Genomic DNA, 12,406 nt, shown 5'->3' with positions numbered 1-12,406 from the left:
AGTACATTATGAGTGTACCAATGTTGGTCAAAAGTATTATTTCAAAAGCGGTATGCACCTTCTTGTGCTCCTCTAGCCTGCTCTTCAGCCCTGGGGCGTCCGTCTCCCCCTCGCCCAGGGAGTGGAGCTCCTGCTCACTCTGGTCCAGCCAGATGCCCAGGCCCCCGTCCTCCTGGAGGAACTTGGCCAGCTCCTCCTTCAGGGCCTCGGAGCGCCGGAGTCGGTCCTGGCAGGACTGCAGCCGGTCCTGGTGCTGGCTGCGGAGCTCTTCCAGCGTGTTCCGCAGGCGTTGTTTCTCCTCGGCGGGGACGCTGGAGTCCGGCTGTTCCAGGAGGGCGCGAGCTGCCTGGGACACCTGCAGGAGCTCGGCCTGTTGGGCCTGGAGCTGCTGGAGCTCCGTCTGAACAGAAGGGTCATAGGGTCAGAAATAAGGATCAGGTCATGCATCGCTCCTTGCAGTTCTAATTGGTCTGCGTGTGACTGAAGGTCACAAAAAAGCAAGGATCCCAGTTCCCACACCATTGCATAAACCAACCATCACCTCAGGAAAGATGCAATTCTTAGGTATTCATGAGTGACAATTAATTGTGTAAAGGACGTCCAAATAGTTCTGTATAATTTGAACTTTTATGATGGCATTACTATACAATTTAGTTTCACATCCTACAAAGAGCCCAAAACGGAGGGAACATGTAATAAAGAGTGAGTGTCTGACCTGTAGCATGTCAGTGTGTGACTGGAGTCCGCCCTCTGGCTGTGTGGAGGAGGAGGAGCCATCAATGACAGACCCTCCAAGCTGGTTCAGAGATAAGAGCCCCTCCAGGAGGGTGTCAATCTGGCCTTGGGTCTCCTGCAGGTCCTCCACTGCTTTAGCCTGAGGGAGAGGTTCACATGAGTGGAACATTCTAGAGGTAGACATGAGTGGATCGTTCTAGAAGTTCAAAAGAGGTCAACGTCCTAGAGGTTCACAAGAGTGGAATATTCAAGAGGTTCACATCAGGTTAATGTTCTAAAGGCTGTAATGAGTGGAACATTCTAGAGGAACGTTCTTGAGGTAACTTGAGTGGAACGTTCTAGAGGTTCACATGAGTGGAACATTATGTCTTGACCAAACATAGGTGACACAGGTGAATGGCATCATAGATTATTGCCAATAACTGTGCAGAGTTGGGTTGTGTACTGTATGCATAGTGGTCTAGTGCCATCAACGTGACACAAAGAGTGTTATTGCCTGAATACAGCTTATTCAATGCTAAGTTGCATACATAGTTTTACTATGTTTAAAAATACTGCCATTTTGATGTTGATGATGTATAATGTGAGATCAGTGGAGGTCCGTACTCTCTGTGTGTTCTGTTGGACGGTGGTGCTGATGGCTGTGTCCAGCTGGGCCAGTGAGGAGTGGGCAGAGTCCGTCAAAGCGCTATACTGCTCCTTCATACGTGACAGTGCCCCCTGTAGGTTAGACCTCTCCTCTACGCTCAGGGTGTCTCCCCGCTCTGCCAGGAACTCCTCGACTGAGCGAATGGTCTCTGCCACGCCCTCTCCTTTAGTCTGCAGGTCCTTCTGAACCTCCTGGAGAGAGAGAGAGAGCGAGCAAGAGAGAGAGAGAGAGGAGGCCATATTGATCACATCTAAAAAATTCCACAGTGTACACAAATAATCACATACACTTGTCACATGAAAACGGTGGAACAACTCAATGTGTGAGCAGTACTGTAGTGTGTTAAGATGGAGGAGGAGTTATGGTACCTTCAGCTCTTTCTGTTTCTGCTGCAGCACACCCACATCACCTGACTCCGCTCCCGCTCTCTGATTGGCAAGCATGCTGGCAGCTCCTGCCAACCACATTGTGAGGCCTTCCAGTTTTTGTGAGCACTCTGCCTTCTGCTGCTGCACCACCTGAGAGATGGATGAAGGGAGAGAGAAAGATGGAGGGAACGAGAGAAAGAAGAACAGAACCAGAGGGAGAAATTGAGAATAGTAAACCAATATACAATAAGTGGTCTGTCAATAACATTGATCAGACCTCTCTTATTCCCCAGATGCGAATATGTCCAGAAGCACATTACAAACAGAGGCTGTTTGCACTTCCTTCCACACTCACAACCATTCAGGACCCTGAATAACACTTGCTTATCTCTAAACACCTTCAAGACTAAACCCACTTTGAGCAGGCTTTGAGCAGGATGTGTCCAGAGTTCAAACACACACACACACACACACAAACACTACTGATACAGATACAGCATATCAAAAAGGTCAGTCAAGTCAAAACAACAGTACAAAGAGAAATCAAACAAATGGTGTTTCCTCATTTGCTAGTTTTCCTATCTCTCCATATTGTAGAATAGGAGAGAGGAGGAAAAAGGAAAGCGTTCTAGTCAGCCAGGCTTCTCTAATCTCTAGCCTGTTCCACGCGGCACAGGTGTATTCCTTCTGTGGCAATCTGGAAGAGCAAGGCAGACATGTTAATTCACACGTGTTATACAGGGACATGCAGAGAGGGCAAACACACATGTAGAATAGAGGCCAGTGATGAAAGTAACAGTAATCATTCACTATAAGGTAGCTCAGTAAGAGAAGCAGGCTGCTGTAATGGTGTGGGTGGTTCTGCGAATGTGAGTGAGCTTGCTGATACGGTAAATAAATGTGTTTAGTTAGTACATCTTATATACACTCACCAAACACTTTATTAGGACCACCTTCTCATGGAGGAGGAGGTGTAATGGTGTGGGGAATATTTTCTTAGCACACTTTGGGCCTGTTAATACCAATCAATCAATCATCGCTTGAATGACAGCCCATTTGAGTATTGTTGCTGACCATGTGCATCCCTTCATGGCCACATTTTACCCATCTTCTAATGGCTACTTCAGCATGATAATGCACCATGTCACAAAGCAAAAGTCGTCTCAAACTGTTTTCATGAACATGAAAATACTGAAATACATGAAATACTACCCAGTATTAGTATAGTGTTCCTTATAAAGTGCTCAGTGAGTGTATGTATGCACTCGTATTACCTTGGTGATTATGGATTTGTCAGCTAGCAGTTGTTGCATTAATAAAGTAGGTTTTTGAACTTGTGATATGTGCATGTGAGCAGGGCATGACCAATAAAGCTACTGTATAGTGAAGTACAGTGTGTTATTGCTTATGATGGAGTGTGTTGTACAGTGTGTTATTGCTTATGACAGTGTTGACAATGTATTTGTGAGTATGTTAACAACACAGTGCATTCCATCACTCGAATGTAACCGTGTAACACAGCTAGCTGTTTGCAAACCTCTCTCTCCCTTGCTCTCTGTCTCTCTTGTTCTCTCTCCTTCTCATCCTCTTCCTTTTCTTTCTGCCTGAGTTGCTGCTCCTTCTCTCTCTCTCTCTGGGCAGAGAGGGCCTCCGCCCTGGCCTGGGCTTGGCCGGCTGCTCTGTGGAAGCCCCTCTGGAGCTGCTGTAGCTGCCCCAGGAGGTGCCTGCTCTGTTCAGGGGCCAGGTCCTGCGCTCGCTCCGAGATGAACACCTGGATATCGAAGGCTACCGCGTTGACATTACCAGAACGCGCAGAGAGAGAGGACTGCAATTCCTGAGGAAGAGGACAAAACTGAGAGGTTAATGAACAGAGAATAATCTGGATGAAATTAGAGTGATTATGTGCTTGAAAATGAATACGCTATGAAGTGAAACGGAGAATGGAGTGAGTGTGTGAACCTTGCACAGCTGGAGGTGTTGGGTGAGCTGGGCAGGGCTGTGGTCTCCATCGGCCCCCTCCATCCCTGCCAGTCCCTCCATCTCTGCTTCTGTCCCCCTCAGCCAGGAGAGAAGGCCTTCTACTCGCTCACCGAGTGACTTCTGTTCCCCAGTCACTGCCTTCTGTGAGAGAAAAGAACAGTAATGCTTAGCAAAACCAGACAATACAATATCCAAGGCAAAAGTACAAAGTCATACTTGCGGCCCACGGTTTCTCTATACCTTGTATGATTCTCTGTGAGCTTGCAGCCCATGCAGAATACTTTCAGAGAGCCCTCGAGCAGCTTCATAACCTCGAGCTAAGCTCCGCCCATCTTTCTCCAGGGCCAGCAGTAGCTGGGGTGGCACGTCCTGGGGGCGGGGCTCCAGGAGCTTCCCAGCAGCCTCCACTTCCTTGTTGACCTCAGGTTCAAGATCATGCAGCTCTAGATGCAAGGACTAACAAAAAAGAAAGATTGGTAGATCAAAAACAATTCACCTAAGAGATTTAACAATGGTGACAAACATTTCCAATACCACCCAGATCTCTCTTACCTCTGTCTGTTTGATGATGTCATCCAGAGCAATGAGGCTTCGACCAATCGACTGTTGCTGCTGCTGCTTGAGGCGGACCTCGATGTGTCTTACCAATGAGAGCAGAGCAACAATCTTCTGATCATGTTCCAGGCATTCTTGACGGACCAATGAGGACTGAAAGAGTTAGAAAGTCTGGTAAACTGTCTGATTAGCAAGAAATACATTGACAAAACACTCAAATTAAACATTTATCTTTAATCTTCAAGCCCATTCATTCTTCCCCATCAGGATTTTTCCAAAAAGTTAATATAAACCATGCGTTACAAATAGGTGTCCAGTAGGCACGCTTCTATGCCAACACAATCTAAAAATGTGGACACATTCCCCAATTTATTGCAAAAAACATACACATAAGTTCTGCTTACCTTGCTGGTCTTAGCTGTGGTACTCTCTTTTTTAGCCTCTCTAATTTCTCCTGCTTGTTCCTCCTCCTCCTCCAAGCTCTCAGCCGTATCAGATTCAGTGGGGATCTCAGCCCTATCAGACTCAGTGGAGATCTCAGCTGTATCAGACTCAGTGGGGATTTCAGCTGTATCAGACTCAGTGGAGATCTCAGCTGTATCAGACTCAGTGGAGATCTCAGCTATATCAGACTCAGTGGGGATTTCAGCTGTATCAGACTCAGTGAGAATCTCAGCCGTATCAGTCTCAGTGGAGATCTCAGCTGTGTCAGACTCTGTGAGAATCTTCTCAGACTGAAATTGTCCTGATTGTGGTGACTCCTGAAGGTGTTGTTCCTTTTGAGTCTCAGGCACAGTGGGACTTTCAATCTGCTTCTTCTTCTTCCTCTTCCCCTTCCCTGTGGCTTTAGTGGACTGGATAGCAGGGACCACATGCATCTCAATAGGATGGTCACCGGATATGAATGCATGGGCTTCAGGTGAGGCATCCACATAGTCAACAACACGATGGCTTTCCAGATGGAGATTCACCTCAGGTGTGCCAGTTGGACTATTTGTAGAGGTGACCAGTTTGTTTGTCCCATCCCTACTTCCCGACCTTGTTTCATCACTGTTCGATGGACTTCCATGCTGCCTCTCAATCATTTGCGCTTCCCTGGAATCTGAACTGTCTAGCTTAGTCACTGTTGATGTTACTTCAGAATCTGTTTTATCTTGAATGGGTGCTCTCTCTTGAGTTGTAGGTTCAGCCTTTTCTGATTCTCTTGGTATCTTGGACTTTTTGTTCTTCTTATTTCGCTTTCCTGGCTTGGTCTCTTTAGCCTGATCCTGGAGTGTTTTCTTTTCTGTATCTCTCTCTTCCTTTTCACTCTTCTCTCTCTCACCCCCTCTCTCTGTTGGTGAAGCCCCAGAGTGCCTTTCCACTCCACTATCCTTCCTCCCCACACTCTGACGCAGTGCCCCCAGCTCCTCAGCAGCCTGTTTCTCACTCACACCACGCTCAAACACCTTTCTAAGGATACTCTCCTTTGCCTTCAGTAACAGTGCTTCTTTATCACTGGCCGATGAGATGGCTTTCTGAGTGAATGGCACCTTGTTCTTCCCCTTGCTCTCATGTTGTTCAGTGTCCCTCTCTTCCTCATTCTGTTCCATTATCTGCTTCATCTCCATCTTCTCTCCCTGTCCTATATCCTTCATGATCTTGTATTCTGTATCATCTCTCTCCTCTACTGCTCCTGCCGGAGCATGAGCAGCTTCATCCTGCTCTATTTTGCCAATAGCCCCTGGAGCTCCAAACCTCTCAACTGGCTGTGCCTTACCACCCTTTCCATTGGGCTGCACTTGGAGTGCCTCTTGGGAAAATGATGCATCCTTCTCCTGTGGAGCTTTAGAGCCCATAGTTGAGTCGACACCCCTAGACTGACCATAATCTTTTGGTTCTTTCTGGTCTGTATTTTCTGATGGATGGTCAGCTTCTTGTTCTGGTCTTACGTCAATGTCAACCTCTTTCCCTTTCAATTTCTTTTTATTCTTTCTTTTCTTTTTGCTCTTGCTTTCTGTCTCCTTAGAAGGGGACAATGCCTGGTCACCCTCAGTACTCTCTCTATCTTCAATCTTTGTCTCCTCCTCAACCATTTTACCCGGCTCCTCCATCCTCCCTTTAATGTCCTCTACCACATCTCTCTCAATAATCATAGACACAATCACACTGCCCTCTTGGTTGTGATCTTCTCTGCCCCTAGCCACTCTAGATTCTGTCTGTGGTTCACTGCCAATAGCAGACTGACCCTGCTGCATAGAACGTTTTTCGTAAACTTGTCTAGACTCCTCTTCACTATTGTTTTCTGGCTGTCTAACAGACTGCAAGCCAGCTTCCTCATCCCTTGAATGGTGGTCTGCTGTAATATCAGTGTCAATATCATGGGTCTGTACAGAGGGGGACTCATCACTGCTCTCCCTCTTCACTCTGATACCCTCCGTTACTGGCAAGACATGATCAGACGTCTTGGGCAGAGCCTCAGATTTGTCAGCAACATCTTGCTGAGGCACTATATCCTGAAGGGCTTGCTGTAGCCTTTTCTCTGCATTGCTTGCAAACTTAGCCAACACGTCAATTTCCTGCTCTGACTCAAGCTCTGCAGCCATATCAGTGGAAATTAGCCCATATTTGACAGCTTCCTTAAGACTAGAGACTCTCTGTCCAGTAGAAGGGTCAAGAAGGCCACCTTTCATTACCTGGTTGGTGGTAATAAGCCTGGCCATGTCTTCTCCCACCAGTCCTCTCTTAAAGGCTTCAGGCAGGGGGAGCCTATCTCCACTGGTCACATCAATAACCCCTCCAGTGTCTGCCTGGCTTTGCAACAACCTTAGCACTGGGACCGGATCAACTTGGTTGGAGGCAAGTGCTTGGGGCAGGGTCAGAATGTGACCTGTTTGCGGATCCTGGACACCCTTGAAAAGTTTCACTTCCAAGAAGCGCTTTCCAGTCTCAATGTCAATCTTGCCCTGGTTTACAAGGTCTGAGTAAGGCACAATGTGTGCAGTATGGGGGTCCAAGATGCCTTGTGTTACACCTGGGGAGGCCATGGCTTCCTTTGCAGTGTTCTCATCCAGCAGTCCCTGAGAAACAGCCTCTGTCAATGTAAGTCTATGCCCTGAATCAGGGTTCAAAATGCCTCCTGTGGATGCCTGAAGGAGGGCAGCATCTGGGTTTGAATTGGGGCTAACTTTCCCCTGACATACCCTCTCTAGTTCCTCCAGCTCTGGGGCTATGGCACTGTCTACTAGACCTCGATGTAAAGCATCAGCCACTGACAGCCTAACTCCAGAAGTGTGGTGTACTATGCCGCCCTCTGCCACTTGCTGGGACAGGGCTTGAAAGCCTTCCTCTAGCCCCAGCAAACCCATCTGAAGGGCCTGTTCAAGGGGAACAGGTGATTTAGTTTTTGAGTCTACTACCCCATCCATTTGCAGCTGTAATGTTGCTTTGGTTAGAGATGCATTTGGATCTGAGCCCTTTCCTCGATATGCCTTCTCAAGTGCAACCAGCTCCTCTCTCTGGTCCTCCTCTATCAGCCCCAGATTTGCAGCCAGGGTGACAGAAACCTTCTTATCCCTTCGGAGATCAACTATTCCTCCTGAGACCACCTGGGCCTCCAGGAGGCGAGCAGCAGTGTTGGAGTCTATGAGCCCTGCTTGGGCAGCATCCTTAATGGTACACATTCGTCCTTTCTCCACATCCACTACCCCTGCAATTGTCTTTTCTGATTTCAACACACTCCACATCAGATCTTCATCAAGCAAACCCTCTTGCATCACATCCGCCATGCTCAGGGACTCACATGTGCGGACATCCAGGAAGCCTCCAAACAGTCCTGCCTGGGCCATCAGCTTGACTGCAGTGTGTCCAGGAAGGACACCCTGTGCCACAGCCTCATCTGGGAGTAGCCTCTGCCCTCCATCTGTCACTAGACCCCCCTTTCTAAGCTCTGAGGCCAATCTCTCCAGCTCAGCATCTTCCTCACTCTGCTCTGTGACTGCCCCTGAGCTCATCACCTGAGGTAGGGTCTTCTCTGTAACCCTCTGAGTAGCTGGCATAACATTCCCAACTCCAACTCTCATTGTCTCCCTATTGTTACCTTCGGACGGTGAACAAGCTGGCTCCCTGAAGCTTTGGGTTTGTGTCAAAGTTTCTCCCATTATCTTTGTAGGTGTCAAGTGGATGTTTGAAGTTTCTAAGTTAGTAATAACAATGTCTTCCACAAGTGAGTAATTCTTCTCAGTCTCTCTAAGCTCTCTCCGTATTGACTCTGATTCAACATCTACAGGCCCTTTCAAACTTTCCAAACAAACCATTTTATCTTTCTCATGTTTAGGCTTACAATTGTCACCTCCAAATTCCTCCTCTCTTATTCTCATAGTTGAATCATGGTCCACCATCCTCATCTCCTTTATCCCAGGAAGCCCAGCCTGCAGAGTTCTGTCAGGTGTGCCTTTCCATTCCCCTTGACTGTCAGTATCATCAATCACCCTACTGGAGGTAACAGCATTCCCAGGTCTGATTGATTTTAAGCTCTCAACTGGATCTTTAAGCTGGATATCTGGTGCTTCCTTCTTTTCCTGCTCATCTGTAAAACTTTCATCTTCTTCCATAAACTCATGTCTATCTAAGGTCAAACCCCTCCCTGCCTCAGCTTCACCAGGTATAGAATCCCTATCGATCAGACCAGCAGCCATGACAAGATCCTTCAGCTCCGGCTCCAGCAACACCAAGCGCTGGCCAGAATGTGCATCCACATAGCTACGTGTCATCAAATGGAAAAGCAGACGGTGATTATCCTGCTCCTCAGGTGCAATCCCTTCTAGGAATGTCCTGTCACAGATAAGCCCTGGGGGAGATGCAGGGGGTGAAGAGGGAGGTCGGGATGAGCCTGTAGAGCCCCAGCTTAGGCGGTTAAGTGTTGGGGAGACTGACTGGTTCATGTTGGGTAACACATCTGGGATCTGAATCTCCCTCAGGATCCTCACCACTCTGGGATCAAGGACCTCCTCAGCCTGGTTTAGGGACAACACCTGGGAGGTTTCAGGCAGGTAGAGGGCGCCTATCACATGCCGTTGTCTCAGGATGTTGCGAGCCAGGTCTCCAGTGATTACCTCCTGCTGCAGTGCTTCTGCAATGGGAAGGAGTTCCCCTGACTCAGGCCAGAGCATGCCCATAAAATCCCACAGGGACTCAAGTACAAGCAGGGCCAGCCGAGATGAGAGAAGGTCCCTTTTTATAGCCTCTTCCATCTCAAGGCGCTCCCCAGTCACATGGTCTAGTATCCCTCCGGTCTGCAGCTGTCGGGTCAGCATGGCGCAGGCCAGGTCCTGGTCCATCAGGCCATGGCATACTGCCTCGTCCACCGTCAGCCGATGCCCAGAACGGGGGTCAGCGATGCCTCCAGCAAACAGCTGGGCCTCCAGCAGTCGGACTGTGACTTGTCTGTCGATCAGTCCCTCTTGGACTGCGCGGAAAATGCCGACCTTCCTCCCGGACCGGAGACAGACAGTGCCCCCCGGCTGCTGCTTGACAGGCAGCAGATGCAGCCCGCTGTCATCGCCAAGGACGCAGCGTTGCTGCAGTTCGGACAGATTCAGCTTCTCGGCCGTGTTGGGGTCGATGAGCTCACGTCGGTTGACCCGAGACCTGAGCTTGGTGAACACCCTGGGGGTCAGAAGGCCCATTTCTCCTGCACTCTCCAGGCCCAGCCTCTCTCCATGGGAATCCCTCAGGCCACCTGTGTTCATCTGCAGCTCCATGATACGAAGCCCAACTTCCTCCCGGATGAGGCCCTCCTCCATGGCTGAAGCCACTGGGAGGAGCTGACCCTCCATTGGCTGTGCCTTATCCACAAGAAGCAATGCACTCTCCAGCTCTGATAGGGAGTGGTTAGTGTGGGTGTCAATCAAGCCGCAGGCGAGGCCCTCCTCCAGTGAGAGGCTGGCAGGGAAGTCAGGCTGGAGCAGCCCGCCCATGGTGAGCTGAGCCTCCAATAAGACAAGGCAGGTGTCCTGGTCTATCAGCCCATGCTGTGCAGCCTGAAACACTGGGAAAGTCTCCACAGTACCCAGGTCGATAACTCCAGCAATGGCTGTTTGGCTCTGTGGAGAGAAACAAATACTCACGGTCAAGATTTGCCACTTTTCCTTTTGTTTTATGTCTGTTGAGTATATTATATGTTTATTGTTGTCATATTTCAAGGGAATACATTTAACTAGTAAGATTATGGTCATACTTTACATTAAGTTCCTGCTATGTCTGTGTAGTTACTGTGTAATTACTCTTGTAGCAACATCATTAACATGCGTTTACACAGTACATTTGTAATTTATTTGTAATTGCATAGTGGAGTTGAGTGCTGGTTGTACTACACTACAGGACTCCTTACTCCACTTGAGCCTAATATAAACTACAAAATAAATAAATGTAACATGTTCATACAATTTTGTTACTAAAGTGATTACAGCAACATAGATATTAGGGCAACTTCATGTAGTGTTACCCTACACATTTTTTTTATACACCAAGACCAAACGCAGCATCCAGAAAAAGGGAAGAATCCTACACCCAGAGCCATAACATGATCATTCTGATAATAAACAAAAATTACGTCCCAAGATAAGGTGCAATGTGATTTGGTATGCCGTAAATCATATGACTTATTTGCCCACATGTTCCAAGACTTTCGTAAATATAATAGCACAGGAAAACTTACCTGTTCTACAAAGCACTAAGCATGCAACATAGCAAACATAAATGCAAAAAAACTATATGCTACAAAAGCTCCAGAAGGGAGTCGATGAAAAGAGAAAAACAATAAGAGGAAGACAGAGACTAGAGACGAAGGTATTGATAAAGGCAGGTCAGATTGGAAGCTACGGTAAGAGAGAAAGCGAGCACTACTTACCGTACGGGGCTGTCCCGTGACGCACAAACACTAACAGGCGGAGGACTCGGCAGATTGCGGCGCGACAGGTGAGAAGCTTGGTGTTAGCATTCTGCATGCCACACTCCATCAGTCTGAGATGCTGCCTGGAGAACCCTGCCTGACCCTGTTCTGACTCACTATGGCGTAGGGGTTAGTCGCTACGGCTGGCTCAAGATGTCTACCTACCATTGACTCCTTACGAAATGGCTTCGACCGAATCTGACTTAAGTCTCTAACAACCCTACAGTTCCCTAAGAGACTCACTGTTTCTTGGGTTTAGAGGAGAATATCTAAACTTCGGGGGTAAACAATCACTCTGTGACAAACGCGTTGGCTGACTCGTGATTATCGTAGGATAGCGTTGTGAACGTTGGTATTGTATCACAGTGACTAGCGCCTCACTATCTCTCCTCTCCCTTTGCTCAGTGCTGGATGTTCTTGATTCTCCTCTGGCAGCTGTTAGTGATTTTTTGAAGCAAAATGCTGATTAAGTTTCACACAGTATTACTGCATTAGACAGCACAGACATATACACACACACTCACACTCGCACTCGTACTGTGATCTGGACACATCATGCTCAAACGGTGAGGTGAGGTGGGGGTTTGCGTAGCTGGCCTCTGGTGCTCACTACACCAACACCTCAACACTGGTCCTCTAGCAAGTGTTGGCGGTGTACATTTTTCCAACATTATAAAACAACCCATACAGCCACACACAATTCATAGAGATCTCTCTCATGGAGGTGTGTTCAGGCACACACGCAATCTCAGTCATACAGTATATCATTGACACGTCTCACTAAGTCAGTCTCTCCATTTAGATGGAGAATTTCAATCGAGAGATGAGATTCTGCGTTCAGAGACTAATCGATGATATACACAGTACGTCATGGTACACATTCAGACACACACACACACACACACTCTATTTGGACTGATGTATATGGGGGACTACTGTACCACACATAATGGGTTGGGTTTGACTGTGTGAGTGAATGAGTGTATGCATGTCTGAATGTATGTGTGTGTGGGTGTGTGTGCTTGTGTCCATTATGGATCATGAGGGGTCTATGGATGGTGTCACACCTGCTGACTACCCATGAGTGCTCAGAAGTGGTGTGGAGCTATGGATGGTGCTCTAACATGAGTGACTATGTTGTGACTGTGTTGTGACGATGTTGTGGCTGTGTTGTGACGATGTTGTGAC

General features: G+C 47.9%; 1 protein-coding gene across 4 annotated transcripts in view; it reads right to left on the bottom strand.

The window, feature by feature from the left end:
- The window catches only part of macf1a (microtubule actin crosslinking factor 1a), a 164,013-nt gene that overhangs the window by 59,671 nt on the left and 91,936 nt on the right, over positions 1 to 12,406 (bottom strand). For 2 of the 4 annotated variants that reach the window (XM_083680791.1, XM_083680790.1), the window contains exons 1-9: positions 4,692 to 10,132; positions 4,285 to 4,440; positions 3,973 to 4,188; positions 3,712 to 3,873; positions 3,290 to 3,586; positions 1,753 to 1,902; positions 1,342 to 1,575; positions 716 to 874; positions 59 to 400 (exon numbers count right to left, since the gene is read on the bottom strand). In XM_083680791.1, coding sequence (XP_083536917.1) covers positions 59 to 400; positions 716 to 874; positions 1,342 to 1,575; positions 1,753 to 1,902; positions 3,290 to 3,586; positions 3,712 to 3,873; positions 3,973 to 4,188; positions 4,285 to 4,440; positions 4,692 to 10,103 — 7,128 coding nt within the window. In that variant the 5' untranslated portion in view covers positions 10,104 to 10,132. Of the gene's footprint in view, positions 1 to 58; positions 401 to 715; positions 875 to 1,341; positions 1,576 to 1,752; positions 1,903 to 3,289; positions 3,587 to 3,711; positions 3,874 to 3,972; positions 4,189 to 4,284; positions 4,441 to 4,691; positions 10,133 to 12,406 lie in introns of those variants that run through there. The other 2 variants (XM_083680792.1, XM_083680793.1) reach the window with 1 other exon arrangement.

This window comes from Argentina silus (genome assembly GCF_951799395.1).
Source record: "Argentina silus genome assembly, chromosome: 11".
In the NCBI taxonomy this organism is placed as follows: Eukaryota; Metazoa; Chordata; class Actinopteri; order Argentiniformes; family Argentinidae; genus Argentina; species Argentina silus.
The sequence above is the reverse complement of the archived record's forward strand: the minus strand, read 5'-3'. Positions and strand labels throughout refer to the sequence as shown.